Source organism: Hemiscyllium ocellatum, chromosome 1 (assembly GCF_020745735.1).
Source record: "Hemiscyllium ocellatum isolate sHemOce1 chromosome 1, sHemOce1.pat.X.cur, whole genome shotgun sequence".
NCBI classification, from domain to species: Eukaryota; Metazoa; Chordata; class Chondrichthyes; order Orectolobiformes; family Hemiscylliidae; genus Hemiscyllium; species Hemiscyllium ocellatum.
Genome location: NC_083401.1, coordinates 104,314,689 through 104,333,402, shown reverse-complemented (window position 1 = coordinate 104,333,402; position 18,714 = coordinate 104,314,689). Strand labels below are relative to the sequence as shown.

At 39.4% G+C, this 18,714-nt stretch overlaps 1 protein-coding gene across 2 annotated transcripts in view; it reads right to left on the bottom strand.

Annotated features, from left to right (window-relative positions):
* Nucleotides 1-18,714, bottom strand: part of apbb2b (amyloid beta (A4) precursor protein-binding, family B, member 2b) — a 263,038-nt gene that overhangs the window by 98,193 nt on the left and 146,131 nt on the right. For both annotated transcript variants that reach the window (XM_060824596.1, XM_060824606.1), the window contains exons 5-6: nucleotides 7,589-7,794; nucleotides 3,031-3,090 (exon numbers count right to left, since the gene is read on the bottom strand). In XM_060824596.1, coding sequence (XP_060680579.1) covers nucleotides 3,031-3,090; nucleotides 7,589-7,794 — 266 coding nt within the window. The remainder of the gene's footprint in view (nucleotides 1-3,030; nucleotides 3,091-7,588; nucleotides 7,795-18,714) is intronic.

Sequence of the window (18,714 nt, the reverse complement as noted above, 5' to 3'; positions counted from 1 at the left end):
TCCTACACTTGTGATTAGTATAAAGCTCACCTCCTCAAAGGGAGTATAAAATATATATATGGCACTGACCTTTATACCTTATCCATGCTTTAGTAAACAGAAACATGAGTAACTAGACATCAGCACTGCAAACACTAAAGTTTTGTGTATCCCCTCAAACTCCAAGGAACATGGAGTAGGCCATTGAACCTCCTCTGCCATTCAGTCCAACCATGATTGATCATTCAGTTCAGCTTCCTTTGCCATGTTCCTCTACATCCGTGGTATTTGGTATGCTATTCATCTCAACCAGAAATATATTTAAGGACTGAGTTTCCACAGCTTTCTGCAGGAGATAATTCCAGAGATTCACATCAATGAGTAAAACAAAAAATTCTCCTCATCTCGGTCCTGTGTGGCTTGCCCCTTTGTTTTGACATTGTGTCCCCTGGTTGTAGAGTCTCGTTCATTTTGGTACATGTATTTAAATGGTGAAAAATTGCAGCATGCTGCTGTGCAGAGGGTCCTGGGTGTTCTTGTGCATGAACCACAAAACGTTAATTTGCAGGTACAACAGGTAAGTGGAATATTGTCCTTAATTGCTAAAGGGTTGGAGTTTAAAAACAGGGAAGTCATGCTGCAGCTGTATAGGGTACTAGTGAGGCCACACCTGCAGTACTGTCTGCACTACTGAACCTCTTACTAGAAAAAAGGTGGGGGTGAGGGGGTTGCAGTGCAGAGGAGTACAAGCTGTACACAGCAGATTCACTGAGTCGATTCTAGATCTGAGAGGATTGGCTTACATGGAGAGATTGAGTAGACTGGGACTATACTCATTGGAAATTAGAAGAATGAGGGGTGACCTTATATAAACATATAAAATTATGAAGGAAATAGATAAGACAGAAGTAGGAATGTTTGTTTCCACTGCTGGAATAAACAAGAACAAAGTGCATGGCCTTAAAATAAGGGGGAGCAGATTTAGGACTGAATTCAGAAGGAACTTCTTCTCCCAAAGGATTGTGAACCTGTGGAATCCCCTGCCCAGTGAAGCAGTTGAGACCACCTTGTGAATGTTTTTAAGGAAAAGCTAGACCGATTTTTGAACAATAAAGGAAAAAGGGTTATGGTGAGTGGGTAGGTAAATGGAGCGGAGTCCATGAAAAGATCAGCCGTGATCTTATTGAATGGCAGAGCAAGCTCGAGGGGCCAGACGGCCTAGTCCTGCTCCTCGTTCCTATGTTCTTATGTCAACAAGGGAAGCATCTTACCTGCATCTACCCTGTCTATCCTTTTAAGTATTCTGTGGGTTCCAAAGAGATCAAAACTCTAAAGAATAGAAGCCCAGTTTGCCCAATCTCTCTTCAGTGATCAGTCCTCCCAACCAATGATCAAGCCTGCTGAATCTCTAATGGACTTCCTCCATGATAATCTTATCCTTTCTAAGGCAAAGGCACCAAAATTGCACACAGTAATCTAGATGTTGTCTAACCAAGCTCTAGTACAATTTAAGCAAAACTTCACGATTGCTGTATTCAAATCCTCTTCCATTAAAAGACAACAAACGGCTAGTCTTCCTAACTGCCCTTTGCACCTATACGTTAAGGTTAAAATTTAATGACAAGAACACCCATGTTCCTTTGTAACATCTACACTTCCTAGATTATTTCTGATCTCTTATCACTTCATAAATACTCTGCATATCTGTTTTTCTTGCAAAGTGAATAGTCTCACATTTTTTCACATTACATTGTGGCTGCCATGTTCCTGCTAATCATCAAATCTGTCCAAATCAATTTGAAGCCACTGCATCTTCCTCACAGCACACATTTGCACCTAGCTTTATGTTATTTGCAAAGTTCGAAATAATACATTTGGTGTCCACCTCTAAAACAAGTGTTATATATTGTGAACAGGTTGGATGCCACGTATTGTTCCTTATTGTACCTTACTCTTCACAGCCCATCAACATGAGAAGGATAAGTCCCATTTGCTTTTACAACACAACTTCTCATTCATGCTGATTCCCTTCAACTCTTCATTCTCCCTAATTCATTGGATTTCCAAATCCTTGGAGAATTCTTGCACCTGTCACCGTGAGGACAGATACATTTAGCTATTTGGCTATTTCCATTATAAACTTTCCTGACACTGTCTGTAATTTATCTTGGCCAATTGTAGTTTACGCGAAACAAATGGAGTAGAATTCTGAAACTACAAAAAGAATCCACACCACACTGCTATTCATTAGCTCAATTAGTTTGAACATGAGTCAGCAACATTTTGAAGTTAACATATCGAGGCCGAAAGTTATGTTCATTATTTTGGTACCTTAGGATCTCAGTACAAATCATCTAGCTGTAAAATTTACTTCATATTTGTTTTGTATTGTCTCATGAATAGATTTTCTCATTTCTTCTTGAGTTGCAATCTCAGGGCTGAATTTAAAGCAGACCCTGAGGGACAGTCACACACACACACACACACACACACACACACACACACACACACACACACACACACACACACACAACCTATTTCCCAACCTAACACCAACCGGGGATTAACACTTAGGCATCAAGCCATTTTTATTTGTAACATTTGTCACATCACACATCTGTGAATAAGGTTAATTTTTTTGAATTTAACATGGTGCTGTTCTTCTAATGCCTACTGTGAAAAGCCTATGAGCAAGTCACAAAATACTAATATTTGTAGGATTGGTTTGCCTATTCAAGGCAAGGCAAGATGCCAACTTCATCGCAATGAACCAAGTGAACTGTATGACATAAATTAGAAGAGTCTGAAAGGTTTTTATATCACATATTATTTCATATCCATGCATTTAAACATGTGAAAGTTTGAAAACTTTCAAATCCCACCCTGGGAAAAGCATTTTTATTAGATCAACACCTTCAGTGCTGTGTCATGCGATTTTTATCTGTTGATTAGAACATATACTCAACTTTGTTTTAGAAATTAAGCTTTATTAGAATTAAATCAATCTTTGTTAAACATAGACTCTCTCATTACTACTCACAAAATACTTGCCTTCCAAATGTCACTATTAATCTTTCCACCATTCAGCACAGCAAAATCAGTCCATGGTTTCTAGATAGACAATTAATCACAGAGGAAGGAACACATATGCACAAAAACAGAAAAAAGACAAAGTTAGTACAATAAAGCAGTTAGTGGGTCAGCTTCTAAAAGCTACAGGAACAATTCTATGACAAACTTCTAATTTGAATCGGTTAACAATTTATCATGTTTCAATCCCACAAAAACTCTGAACCAAACACACAGGTACAACAGAGACAAATATGAACAATAAAAGAAAAAAAAGACTTGTACTTATACCTTGTCATGTCTCTTAAAAAGATCTTACAGTGTTTCACACAAAGTGCAGCCCTGCCATTATACAGGCTGATGAGGTTGTAAAGAAAATGTGTCAGCAATGGGTTAAAAGTAAGATGTGGTACCAATGGGGTTAAACAGACAGATGTGGCATCTCTGCTGCATATAGCAAGATCCACCAAACAGCAATGACGTGAATTACTGGTTAGCCGGTTTTTATTGTTAGCGGGCTTTGAGAAGATTTGTAGCTCAGGTTGAGGTTCTGGATGTAAGTTTGCTCGTTGAGCTGGAAGGTTCGTTTTCAGACGTTTCATCACCATACTAGGTAACATCTTCAGTGAGCCTCCGGATGAAGCACTGGTGGTATAGCCCGCTTTCTATTTGTCTGTTTGGGTTTCCTTGGGTTGGTGATGTCATTTCCTGTGGTGACGCCATTTCTGGTTCTTTTTCTCAGGGGATGGTAAATGGGACTCAAGACAATGTCTTTGTTGATAGCGTTCTGGTTGGAATACCATGCTTCTAGGAATTCTCGTGCATGACTCTGTTTGGCTTGTCCTAGGTTGGATGTGTTGTCCCAGTCAAAGTAGTGGCCTTTCTCATCCGTATGTAAGGATACTAGTGAGAAAGGGCCATGTCATTTTGTGACTAGTTGATGTTCATGTATCATGGTGACTAGTTTTCTGCCTGTTTGTCCAATGTAGTGTTCGTTACAGTCCTTGCAGGGTATTTTGTAAATCACATTAATTTTGTTTGTTGTCTGTAGAGACTTTTTCAAGTTCATTAGCTGCTGCTTGGCATCATGGTAACCCACAAACCCACCAACACACTAAAACAGCAGCTAATGAACTTGAAAGATCCTATACAGACATCAAGCAAAACTAATGTCATATACAAAACACCTTGCAAGAACTATAACAAACACTACATCGGACAAACAGGTAGAAAACTAGCCACCAGGATACATGAACATCAGCTAGTCACAAAAAGACATGACCCTCTCTCACTAGTATCCCTACATGCAGATGAGGAAGGGCACCACTTTGACTGGGACAACACATCCATCCTAGGCCAAGCCAAACAGAGACACGTGCAACAATTTCTAGAAGCAAGGCATTCCAACTGGAATTCTATCAACAAATATATTGACTTGGATCCCATTTGCCACCCCTGAGAAAAAGAACAGGAAATGACATCACCAACCCAAGGAAACCAAACACATAAATAGAAAGTGGGCTATACCATGAGTGCTCTATCCGGATGCACACTGATGATGTTACCTAGTATCATGACAAAACATCTGAAAGCGAACCTCCCAGCTCAGCTGGCAAACCTACATCCAGGTTTTTATTATGTTGGTTGAAGGAGAAATACTTGCCAGCAAGTCAATGCAAGGTCATTTACTGGGTTAATTAATTAAGGCTTAATAACAGGCACAAGGTAAGGCCTAATAACAGGCACATACAATGTATGATTGTACCCATTGAAAACAAGAAGGCAGTACACAAATACTGTACTACCTACTTCTTGCTATAATTGTGCTGAGCAGTCCAGCATTAAACATCACTGGAATTAGCTGGAACATGGAATCTGGACAAGTAGTAGGGATACAAGATTCTAGCAAAAGTTGTGCATAAGCCCTGAAAAGCAGCTATGAAGTGTCAAACCATATAAATACAAAATTAGGCAAGCAAGCAAACACAAGAGTGCTTCAGTGATGGATTTTAGCTTCCATATAGATTCGGATAGCAGACAAGTATGTGATGCAAAGGTGGTGAATTCTTGAGTGTCTGCAGGTTAGTTTTCTGTAGCAATGTGCCCAAGAGTCAATGGGGCAGTATATCCTATTAGATAAGATGATCTGCGATGGGTGTTCAAACATTAATTTAATGTTTTGTTTTAATTTGTTCATTGGGTGTGGGTGATGTTGGCTAGGCCAACATCTAAAAGCTTCAAACCACCTTGAAACCCGGTAGCAGTGCAATTTTTTAGCCAAAGCAAAATATTCTAGGCACTCAAATGAAGCCAAGCCTAATGTAGGAGCAACATCAGAACATATATTATGAATTCCAGTCGCATTTGCAAAGAACTGCTTTCCCTTTGGTGCCTTTATCCTGAAATGTTTGCAGCATAACAAACATTTCAGTGATGTTTCTATGACCATTACTGCAGCAAGAAATTCTGACAAGATCGAGTACCCCATGTGACTGAAATCCAGTCCTGAAAACCACCCATCCATGCAGCTCTGGTCTTTTTGGTAAATATCTGTGGGATCAATGAGGAAGATATCACTGACTTGAGATTAAATCAAGGAGGGTGAGGAAAGATCTTCTTTTATACTGCTAGCTAACTTACTCTCATATCACCTTCTCCCCCCTTATTGCTTTATTAATTGTCATCTACTGGTTTACAAAGGCTTCCCAATCCCCAGGCTTCCCAATCCCCAGGCTTCCCATTAATCTTCACTACATCGGATGTTTTTCCTTTCGCTTTTATGCTCTCCCTGCCTTCCCTGTCAGTCATAGTTGCCTTGTCCTCCCCTCAATATGTTTCTTCTTTCATGGGATGGCTTTCTGGTGTGCCTTCCGAATCACTCCAGAAACTCCTGTCATTGCTCCTCCATCACCTTCCCTGCCAGGCTCCCTTTCCAATCAACTCTGGCCAGCTCCTCCCTCATGTCTTTGCAGTTTACTCAGCTGTAGCACTGTTACATCTGATTCCAGCTTCTCCCTTTCAAACTGCAGAGTGAAGTCTACCATATTATCGTCACTGCCTCCTTGGGGTTCCTTCAGCTTAAGTACTTTAATCAAGTCTGCCTCATTACACATTGCCAAATCCAGAATTGCCTGCTTCCTCATGGGCTCTACCACAAGCTGCTCCAAAAGGAAACCTTGCACACATTCCACAAATTTCTTTCCTAGACTTGCATTACCAACCTGATTTTCACAATCCATGCACATTCAAGTCCCCCATTGTTAATGTCTTACATTCGTTCGTCCTTCACAGTAGATTACTAGAAATCCCCTAGATGAGGACAGGAAGAAGAACTAGTGGCAGCTACCTACCTCAACAGGTGGTTGGTATCCAGACCTTTATTTGCTCTTTGAACAATGCACTTCTCGTTTCACTGATCAATAGGCTGCAGGTTCAAACCAGATATGGTGCAGGCCCCTCTCCCAAGCTCTTAACTTAGGGCTGCAGCAGGATGAGGCCTTTAAGTAGCCATTCATTGGTCATTTAGGGGCCTGAATCAACTCCATGGCTGGATGGACTCAACCAATGTTTCCCCTACTACTGTTAAGGATAGGGCTGTGCGAGCTGCCACATGTCCCAGTGCCCTGTTTTATTAATCCAAACGCCTGTTTGGCCAATACAGGTCGCCCATAAAATCTAGCCCTATGTTGTCCCATCTCAAGGGCACAAACTTATTCAAAAAATGTTAGTCAATAAGCGATTACAAATACTCAAATAAATGAGTGCAATTTGAAATAGTGTGCAGAAGAAATCACTTTGCATACAAGATTTTAGAATTCATCTAGTACTAGAAGCTGAGATAAAATCCATGTTGAATATTCAAGGCTTTATCAGATATGACAGATAAGGATAAAGGAGTAATATTGTTAAATGTGTTTAAAATGATTTACTCATGTACAAGATCAATATATGGACTGATATATGCATGAGGTGCACAATATGTAACAGTTGTGAATAAAGTTCAAGTGGTCTTTTGAACATATTATGCCTGTACAAAGCCTAAGCAAGTGGCAGAAGATATATTTACGTGTTATTAATCTGCATTAATGGTAACAACTCTCAGAGAAAACATCCAATCAACAGAATAAAACATGTTCATTTAGGTTAACCAGAAAATCCTAAAATTGAATTGTTCATGACCTATAAATTTGGTGGCTATGTATTTGAACTACAATTGAGCTATATTTATTGATCAAATATAAATTTACATTTTTGTTTTTAAAAAAAAATCAAACAGATAGCACCTCAGTGGGGAAGTAGACAAACACCGGTCATCTGCAGCACCTGTAGGCCAATTATTGCAAAGGCAAAGTTCAGAAAACAAGTCACCCTTTCAACTAGAGTCCGCATGTGTGAAGATCAGAAATGGTAGGAAAAGGAGAGAAAGATAATTTGAACAAAATTAATTGCCTTACCCTTCGACGGCACACACGGTTGATTTTAGATATGCTAACAAAAAAAATCATAAAAATCAAAAGTGGAAGCACCCAAAAGGCGTTACCTCATTTTCTGGAGTTGGAGAAGGAGTAATGGAACTCAATGATTCTTTCTGTATGTCTGAAGCCTCGGCTGATGCAGATACTGGCCGCTCCCATTGGGTGGTGCCTGTTGGTATATGCCAATAATAGATGCCAGCCACATCATTGATCTTCTTCCATCCTGGTGGGAGATCAGGGTCAGTCTGAAATGACTGGTCACTCCATATGTCTGTTGGGAAATAAGGTTGAAAAAAGTAAACAAATTAAAACATTGATTCAAGCCATTTTGAATTATTAGAACAAATCCAAGTAAAGAGACTAATTAGTGTCAAACAGGTTTCTATCTGGATTCTAAGAATACAAATCATCATTTTTCGGATGTTAATTTTCAGTTGATTCCAAACATATAAAAAGACAAGACAACAATAATTTGAAAATAAATCCTCATCCTATAAAATGACATAACCAGCTAACCCCACAGCCAGCTCCATTCTGTTAGTCTGCTTGAGGAGTCATAATGTCCTTTAATTGTTTTTGATTCCCATTATAAATGGCATTAGTGTTGCTGACTGGACTCTCCCTTCGAGCCATTATTTTCGAGATTAACATGAGCAAGCAAACCATGACATTGTAAGCTAAGTTTCAAACAATATCTTATTGTCTAAACTGCAGACTTCTGCTCTTTCAACTGTCTCCAGTGCTGCAGCACTCTTCGTTATGTATGTCTGGGCTCAGATTAAATCATGCTCTTCACAGTGATCATGAAAATTCTATGCTACTTGCCCAACATTCATTACTATGTCCACATACAACAGATCCTTGGGGGTTCCAAAGCATTGGATTTAAAATGCTCAAATCCCTTCAAGATTTTGTTGCAATCTTTCTCTGTAATCTTCACAAATCTTGTACCTTCTCCCCAGTCTGTTCTTCTAAGTGTCTGCTCCTTTCCCCGTCCTTCAGCTACTCTTGGACACTCCCTCACCAGACCCCTTAGTATCTTTTGATCACCTCAGTTCCAGCTCTATTGCTATCAATCTTTTACCTATTCATAATTCTTTTTTCCCCTTTCTCTGAAATGCCTCAAATGTTTCCTGTGTTCTCTAGTTCAACTTATACATAATGCAATTTAGGAACACTGAAATCTCAAAGAACAAAGAAAATTTACAGCCCAGAAACAGGCCCTTCGGCCCACCAAGCCTGAGCCATCCAAATGTACTGTCTAAAACTGTCGCCCATTTCCTAAACATCTGTATCCATCTGCTTCCCACCTACTCAGGCATCTGTCCAGACATGTCTTAAATGAATCTACTATGCCTGCCTCTACTACCTCTGCTGGCAACATGTTTCGGTCACTCACCACCCTCTGCGTAAAGTATTTGCCACTTGTATCCCCATTAAACTTTTCACCTAACACCTTGAAAGCGTGACCTCTCATTACTGAATCCTTCACCCTGGGAAAAAGCTTATCTCTACTCTTTGTTGTTTTTTATTGTTAACACTGAAATCTCTTCCCAAAATGCTTTTATTTATTGGAAATGAAATCCTTTTTGAAGGGTAGTCAACTATCATAACGTCAGGAAACATATATTAGCTCTCAAAGGAAGATTCCCCACTAAAAGGGGATATTTTAATTCTTTGAAAAAGTGCATTTGGATAGATAGCAGTGTTTCAAGATAATAATGGTTCGACAACGAAATACCACAATGAATGCCTTGCTAATTATGCAATAGCTGCACTTTAGTTGCTAATACTCTCACCTAGGAGTCACAGATGCCCAGTTCAAGAGTCACTTGAGAAACTGAATCCAAAATTGCTGACATTCCAGTGCAATACTAACGGAGCGCCATTGTCAGAGGTACTGTATTTTGGAAGAGAAGTTAAACCGATGTTGTACCTGCCTTTCAGATGAATGTAGAAGATACTAAGAGTGCAGGACAACAATGGCTGTGTTTCAAAAGCACTTCAAGGTCATGAAAGGCATTTCTTAAATATAAGACTTTATTTTATCGGATTTGAAATTAGTCATCCAACATTGGTAACATACATTCACTTGATGAGTAGCTCTGTTCTTTATCGACTTTGGCAGATAATACAAACTACAAATAATTTGCAGCTGACAAATGTTAATGCTCATAACACTGTTAATAATTATGATAGATAGAATCACAGAATATTTCATTGATGGTTTACAGCTCACTTCCAAAGAAAGAAGATCCTGTTAGATTACAAAGTAAACCTGTTATTGGATATATAATTAGTAGAGCTGATTTGAAAACGTTTTGCTCAGGTAATTGCTTGATCATTAGAAGTGAATTGGAAACTTGACTGGCAATCCACAGAAAGCATTCCAATTTTCAAATATTAATTTTCAAAAGATGAAAAAAAGCTTTTCCCTATTACTTACATAACATCAGCTTGTGAAATTGAAAGGTTTTTTCAAAAGAAGAATTGGTTCCTACCCAATAAACCCTCAAATTTTAAGAAGACCGCTGAGCCTGTTTTTGAAATTGAAATTTCACTGAAAGTCTTTGATCTTGACATTCTTGAAAGACTTAGTTGCATTTGTCATTTTACTGTTCTTTGAGAGGACACATGTCTCATGTGATCTGGAAGGTACAGCCCTTTCAGTTGCTTCACACGACACTGTTAAGTAGGTAAAACACAAAGTAACAGCACTTACTTTGACACTTTGCTGCTTGTAAAATGCACAGTCCCCAGGTTCCCCTTCTTTTGTAATGAGTTGGAGATGCCGGGGTTGGACTGTGGTGTACAAAGTTAAAAATCACACAACACCAGGTTATAGTCCAACAGGTTTAATTGGAAGCTCTAGCTTTTGGAGCGCTGCTCCTTCATCAGGTGGTTGTGGAGTAGATCATAGGACACAGAATTTATAGCAAAAGTTTACAGTATGATGTAACTGAAATTATATATTGAAAAAGACCTGGATTGTTTATTAAGTCTCTCGTCTTTTAGAATGGGCATGTTGGTTTCAGTTCTTTCATACGTAAAAATTCCAGAACTTTCTTAAAGTTACATTTTCACGTGAACTTTAACAATAGGTACCATGTTGGCCCAGATAATGCACTGAAGGATTGAAGTGCCCTGTGTGTGTGTGCCCCAATGTTCAGACTGATTCTCATCTAAAAAAGGGACTTACAGAATCTTACATGGATTCATGCAGTTTTTGAGCAAAAGAAAATGTAATTCTGCAAGTACAAATTCACTCCACAAACGTGTGTGTGTGTGTGTGGGGGGTGAGATTTTTAACTCTCTTTTGGAATTATCTATTTATTCAGCCTCTTCCTGGCCCAGAATTCAGTCACATTCAGAAAAAAACCTCAACCTAATTCAAGCTACCAAAATTAAATACCCTTATCCCATTTTGAAGGGAGAAAATATTTAAAGAAAGTATTTTGCTTACATTATGTACTCCATTCCACTTAAAACAGCTGTCTCTTTTGTAATTTTGAAAAAATAAGTTTTGAAAAACATGTAACTAAACTGCATTGTTCAACTCCAGAAAAACATTTCTAAATGCCCAGAAGAACATAGCACTGCAGATTATGTTGAAATAAGGACAGATGTTTATTTTTTAGTTACTTAACTCTGTTCTTTTAACCTACAAAATATTCTTTTATTCTGTCTGTCAAATCAGTGGGTATTTGGATTAGGATCAGTTGGATCTGGAGACTGAAGGGAGATAAAATTAGCAGTGGGTGGGAATAAATCTGAAGACTGATATGTTATGCAAATAAGTTGTTTATGCACTTGTGTGTTCAATTATGCTGCATGTACAAATTAAATCACAGGAGGCAAATCAAATTTCAGTCATAGCAATTAAGGAAATAGACATTCTAGCAAAATGGCATGCAATCCTAAATGCTATGCAGGGAAATTCTTCCATCCTTACTAACATTATTAACATCTTTCATTTCAAACCAATGCTCAGCGAATTTGATGTAAAGCCTCCTGATCAATAAGGACTGTGACTGTCTTAAAAGCAAAGCCTAAAAAATACCATTATTTCTTTATGCAAAAAGATATTTTACACATAGTCACAGCAGCGGAGCACATATGTACCACGTATGGTATACATTCTATACCTAGACAATTGAGGTCATAAAATCATGAATATGGTTTCTACCAAACACACATTGCCAATTCTACATCACAATGCCATTGAAACAAAAGTCACCCATTGTACCTCATCTGTATATGCCATCTTGTCTGTAAGAATAGCTTTGGACAAGTTTATACAGCAGTGCTCAACACACATTCATCCCTAATTTCCCCAAAAAGCCAGGAAAACATGTTTACAGCTCAACCAACTGGAGCAACTGCCCTGTCGGTTGAAACAGTGAGATGCTGCTCCTCACATCACATGTGGGTTCTCTCTTGCCTTTGCTGCGGAGAGGTTCAGTCTTGAGCCTATAGACAGCAAATGTGGGAGAGAAACAACCCATAACCGGTTGAGCAGTGAATAGGGTAAGTGAATAACAAAGGAAATAAAGTGAGTGAGCAGTGGGAGGACATGGTCAAGATTGACGATAGACAATAGGTGCAGGAGTAGGCCATTCTGCCCTTCGAGCCTGCACCACCATTCAATATGATCATGGCTGATCATCCTTAATCAGTATCCTGTTCCTGCCTTACCTCCATAACCCTTGATTCCAGTATCCTTGAAAGCTCTATCCAACTCTTTCTTAAATGAATCCAGAGACTGGGCCTCCACTGCCCTCTGGGGCAGAGCATTCCACACAGCCACCACTCTCTGGGTTAAGAAGTTTCTCCTCATCTCTGTCCTAAATGGTCTACCCCGTATTTTTAAGAAGTATCCTCTGGTTTGTCACTCACCCATCAGTGGAAACATGGTTCCTGCCTCCAGAGTGTCCAATCCTTTAATAATCTTATATGTCTCAATCAGATCCCCTCTCAGTCTTCTAAACTCAAGGGTATACAAGCTCAGTCGCTCCAGTCTTTCAGCATTAGGTAGTCCCGCCATTCCAGGAATTGACCTCGTGAACCTACGCTGCACTCCCTCAATAGCCAGAATGTCTTTCCTCAAATTTGGAGACCAGAACTGTGCGCAGTACTCCAGGTGTGGTCTCACCAGGGCCCTGTACAGCTGCAGAAGATCCTCTTTGCTTCTATACTCAATCCCTCTTGTTATGAAGGCCAGCATGCTATTAGCCTTTTTCACTACCTGCTGTACCTGCATGCTTACATTCATTAACTGATGTACAAGAACACCCAGATTTCTCTGTACTGCCCCTTTACCTAAATTGATTCCATTTAGGTAGTAATCTGCCTTCCTGTTCTTGCCACCAAAGTGGTTAACCATACATTTATTCACATTAAACTGCATCTGCCATGCATCTGACCACTCTCCTAACTTGTCCAGGTCACCCTGTAATCTTCTAAAATCCTCCTCACATATCACCCTGCCACCCAGCTTAGTATCATCAGCAAATTTGCTAATGTTATTACTAATACCATCTTCTATATCATTAACATATATAATGGAAAAAGCTGTGGTCCCAGCACTGATCCCTGCGGTACTCCACTGGTCACTGCCTGCCATTCATCATTACTCTTTGTTTCCTATCAGCCAACCAACTTTCAATCCAAGTTAGCACTTTGCCCCCAATACCATGCGGCCCAATTTTGCTCACTAACCTCCTATGTGGGACTTTATCAAAAGCTTTCTGAGAGTCCAGGTACACTACATCCACTGGATCTCCCTCGTCCATCTTCAGAGTTACATCCTCAAAAAATTCCAGAAGATTAGTCAAGCATGATTTCCCCTTCATAAATCCATGCTGACTCTGACCTATCCTGTTACTACTATCCAGATATATAGTAATTTCATCCTTTATAATTGACTCCAGCATCTTTTCCACCACTGAGGTCAGACTAACAGGTCTATAATTTCCTCTCCCACCTTTCTTAAAAAGTGGTACTACATAAGCCATCCTCCAATCCGCAGGAACTGATCCCGAATCTATCGAACTCTGGAAAATAATCACCAACGCATCCACGATTTCTCGAGCCACCTCCTTCAGTACCCTGGGACGTAGACCATCAGGCCCCAGGGACTTATCAACCTTCAGACCTAACAGTCTCTCCAATACCAATTCCTGGCAAATATAAATTCCCTTAAATTCAGGTCCTTCAGCCACTGTTACCTCAGGGAGATTGCTTGTGTCTTCCCCAGTGATCACAGATCTGAAGTACCAATTCAATTCTTCTGCCATTTCTTTGTTCCCCGTAATATAGTCCCCTGTTTCTGTCTTCAAGGGACCAATTTTAATCTTATTCATTTTTTTGCCTTTCACATACCTAAAAAAGCTTTTACTATCCTCCTTTGTATTTTTGGCCTGTTTACCTTCGTACCTCATTTTTTCTTTGCGTATTTCCTTCTTAGTAATCCTCTGTTGTTCTTTAAAAGCTTCCCAGTCCTCCGTTTTCCCACTTATCTTTGCTATGTTATACTTTTTCTCTTTTAACTTTATATTTTTCTTAACTTCCCTCGTCAGCCACGACCACCCATGCCTCCTCCTAGGACCTTTCTTCCTTTTAGGAATGAACTGATCCTGCATTTTCTGCATTATACACAGAAATATCTGCCATTGTTCCTCCACTGTCATCCCTGCTAAGGTATTGCACCATTGAACTTTGGCCAGCTCCTCCCTCATAGCGCCATAGTTCCCTTTATTCAACAGAAATATTGTCACTTCCAATTGTACCCTCTCCCTCTCAAATTGCAGATTGAAGCTTATTATATTATGGTCACTACTTCCCAATGGCTCCTTCACTTCGAGGTCCCTGATCAATTCTGGTTCGTTGCACAATACCAGATCGAGAATTCCCTTCTCCCTGGTCGGCTCCAGCACCAGGTGTTCTAAGAATCCATCCCGGAGGCACTCCACAAAGTCTCTTTCTTGAGACCCAATACCATCCTGATTCTCCCAGTCTACCTTCATGTTGAAATCCCCCATAACAACTGTAGTAACATCTTTGCAAAAGGCCAATTTCAGCTCCTGATTCAACTTACATCCGACATCCAGAATACTGTTTGGGGGCCTGTAGATAACTCCCAAATCCCTGTCTGGTCAGGGATTCTTACTGCCAATTCTAATAAAGTGGGTGCCTGCTGCTCGGAAGGGTGGTGTGGTCCTGCTGCTCAGGAGTGGGGGTGGGGAGGCACCTGCCAGTTCCAGGAATGGGCTTGGTGAGGGAAAGGAATAAATCATTGACCAGGGCAGGAGGGAGGCAGCAAGAGTGGATGCAAGAGGAAACTGAAAACTAGGATGGGAGAAGGGAACTGTTCTTAAATAAATGAAGTTTTCCACAAACCTCTTTTGAAATAGTCAGGCAGACTCCAAAGAAAATCATTTTCCTCCAATTTTTAAAACAAATAGCACAACATGCTATAGATAAGAGTGAAATTTTCCATTGACGAGGTTTTCAGTGAGGCCTTCCTTCACTGGCTTTTATTGGTAGAGGAATTGAGTTCCGGAGTCCTGAGGTAATGTTGCAGTTGTATAAGACTGTGGTGCAGCCGCATCTGGAGTATTGTGTGCAGTTTTGGTCGCCATACTATAGGAAGGATGTGGAGGCACTGGAACGGGTGCAGAGGAGGTTTACCAGAATGTTGCCTGGTATGGTAGGAAGATCGTATGAGGAAAGGCTGAGGCACTTGGGGCTGTTTTCACTGGAGGAAAGAAGGTTTAGGGGTGACTTGATAGAGGTGTACAAGATGATTAGGGGTTTAGATAGGGTTGATGAGAACCTTTTTCCACGTATGGAGTCAGCTATTACGAGGGGGCATAGCTTTAAATTAAGGGGTGGTAGGTATAGGACAGATGTTAGGGGTAGATTCTTTACTCAGCGAGTCGTGAGTTCATGGAATGCCCTGCCAGTAGCAGTGGTGGACTCTCCCTCTTTATGGGCATTTAAACGGGCATTGGATCGGCATATGGAAGATAGTGGGCTAGTGTAGGTTAGGTGGGCTTGGGTCGGCGCAACATCGAGAGCCAAAGGGCCTGTTATGCGCTGTACTTTTCTATGTTCTATGTTCAGTGTGGGATTTGAGTTTCTATAACTAATGGCGAGCAAATTTATTGCGGCTTTCTCATACACAAAAATCAGTAACTGAAATGAGTTTTTTTTACTTGAAGAACAACTCCTCAATTTTGACACTAAATACAATTTCTCTCTTTGAAACATGCAGCAAGTGAAGGTGAATAAATATTATACACCTCTGATGTCTTGCAACTTAAGCCCTCAGCAACAGTCATGATTTATTCAGTTCATGGCAGCATAGTGCATAAAATTTTTCACACACCAATATATTTTTCTGATTACAAACTGAATCATGGAGGTAAACAGAAGTGACAGCAATTTTTGCTGTAAATAAAACTTCAGAATAACACATTGCATTTCCTTATTCTTCACAAATCATTGCAGAATTTTTGCAGCTGAACTCTTGCTAGAATGAATGAACAAAATGGTATTACAAAGCAGCATCGATCTTGTATCTGCTCCTGGGACTGCAGGCTTAGTTCAAGATTTATTATAGATTTTTTTAAACAGTTATGTTTCCTTATGATAAAAATTGTATTCATTTTGTTTCATTCACATTTAAAAAACAATAAAACAAAAAAATTCCAAGTTTTTTTCAAACAGGCTTTTTTTTAAAATGAGCTTTTCGGGGTCGATAACGATTGGCTGACATTTTTTATTTTAAATTCAGAAGTTAAAAAAGATTATATATGTTTTAACATTTTTTTTTGCATTGTTAAGGCTGCTTTGTTTTGAAAAACTGATCAGTTTTTTTAAAATAAGGAATGCGTTTTCATTTTGGGGGCTCATACTCATGGTCAACTCTGGAGCAGACATTTTTTTCTTCAAATAATGTATTGAAGGGGGGTTGTTTTTCGTTCAGTTAATCAGCTAAGTGGTTTATTTTATTTAAGTTTTTTTATGTTTTCCATTTTAACATTATTGCTGTAGATAATTAAAGTTAATTTATTTTATACATCAGATATTATTGAAAATTTCTTTCTTTCATGCTTAATGTTATTAAGGGCAAATATGAGGTGCAGAGTGAGATGGCTACTAGATTTAGAAAAGTGATAACACAGCAGGATCAGTCATATAGATAAGTCACCGTCAGCAAAGGTAAGAAGATAGTTCAAAAATCTCTGTTGACTATTCTCGATATTCAGTTTTTGGAACTGTTGAAGGGGGTAGACCTCTGAGGAAAATGGAAGGGGCAGTCAATTATTGGACACTTAAAATGATTCTTATGTTAGGCAGTGTTTGACAAAATTCAATAGAGTTGTTATGGGGACTGTCCTGTCAGGGACATAGACAGGAGATTCTGTGGCAGTCAGCATAAACTTAGGATGATTGGTTGCTTTCCTGGTGCTAGGATCAAGGACATCTCTAAATGTTTTCAGCATATTGCTCAAGGTTAGCCAGAAACTATTTTACACATTGTTAGGAATGGCACTTCTAGGAAAAAGATTAAAGCAGTACAGAGTGAATTTAAGAGGTAGAAGGTTAAAAAATAGAACCTTAAAAATAGTAACTTCTAGTTTACTCCCAATGCTAAATTTAACAAGGGAAGGAACAAAAGAATAAAGGAGATAAATCAATGACTGAAGAGCTGCTGCATTGTTAATGGATTCAGGTCTTTGGGCAATTGGAATGCCTTTTGGTATAGAAAAACCCTGTTCAAAAAGGTTGGGTGTACCCTGCACTGGAAAGGGACCAATATCTTAACAGGGAGATTCGCTCATTCTATAAAGGGAGACTTTAGACTGATAGTGTGTGAGTGGAGGCAATTCTAAATAGCAGTGTAAATGGATTGATGGGGAAGGTTCTGAATATGAAGAGAATACATCAGCTTGAAAAGAAAGACAAGAGGGCATCAGAGTATGTAGCAACTTCAAAGAACTAAATTGTGCTTATTTCAATGCCAGGGGTAAGGCTGATGAACTCAGGGCATGTTTAAGAACATGGGATTGGGACATCATAACTCTTACAGAAACTTGACTAAGAGATGGACAAGACTGGCAATTCAGTGTTCCAGATTTTAGATGCTATAGGAAGGATAGAAAGGGAGGGAAGAAAGGAGCGGGCGGGGGGGGGGATGGTGGTGGCATTTGTGATTAAGGGACACATTACTGCTGTGTGTATTACTAGAGAAGATATTTTTGGAAAATCAGCCAGTAAAAATATATGAATAGAAATTATAAATAAGAAAGGAAAGATCATTTTGATGGGATTATACTATAGATCCCCCAATAATAAGTGAGAAATTGAGAAACAAATATGTGGGGAGATCTCAGATATATGTAAGCATAATAAGGTTGTAATAATGGGGGATTTTAATTTTCCAAACATTTACTGGGGCTACCATAGTGTTAAAGATTTGGATGGTGAAGAATTTGTGCTGGAAAAGCACAACCAGTCAGACAGCATCCGAGGAGCAGGAGAGTCGACATTTCGAGCATAAGCTCTTTATCAGGAATTGATACGTCGACTCTCCTGCTCATCGGATGCTGACTGACCTGCTGTGCTTTTTGCAGCACCACACTTTTTGACTCTGATCTCCAGCATCTGCAGTCCTCACTTTCTCCGCCATGGTGAAGAATTTGTCAAATGTCTTCAAGAAAATTTTCTTCATCAATATGTGGGTGCTCCTACTAGAGAAGGAAGGAACCTAGAATGAGCAGGGCAGACGACTGAAATGACAATGGAAGAACACTTTGGGTCTAATGATCATAATTTTATTAGTTTCAAAATAGTTATGGAAAAGGATAAGCCTTCCAAAAAAATTAAAGTTTCTAATTGGAGTAGGGCAAATTTTAATGGTATGAGACTGGTGCTTCCAAAAGTTGATTGAAGTTTATTGTTTGCAGGTAAAAGGACAACTGTCAAGTGGGAGGCATTCAACAGTGTCATGACATGAGTTCAGAGACATTATGTTCCTGTTAGAGTGAAAAGTAAGGCTGCTAAGATTAAGGAACAATGGATGAATAAAGATATTGAGGTTCTAGTCATGAATAAAAGAATTTTAGTTTAGATATGGACAATTGGTTGAACTGAATATCAGTCATATAAAGGGTGTAGGGGCATT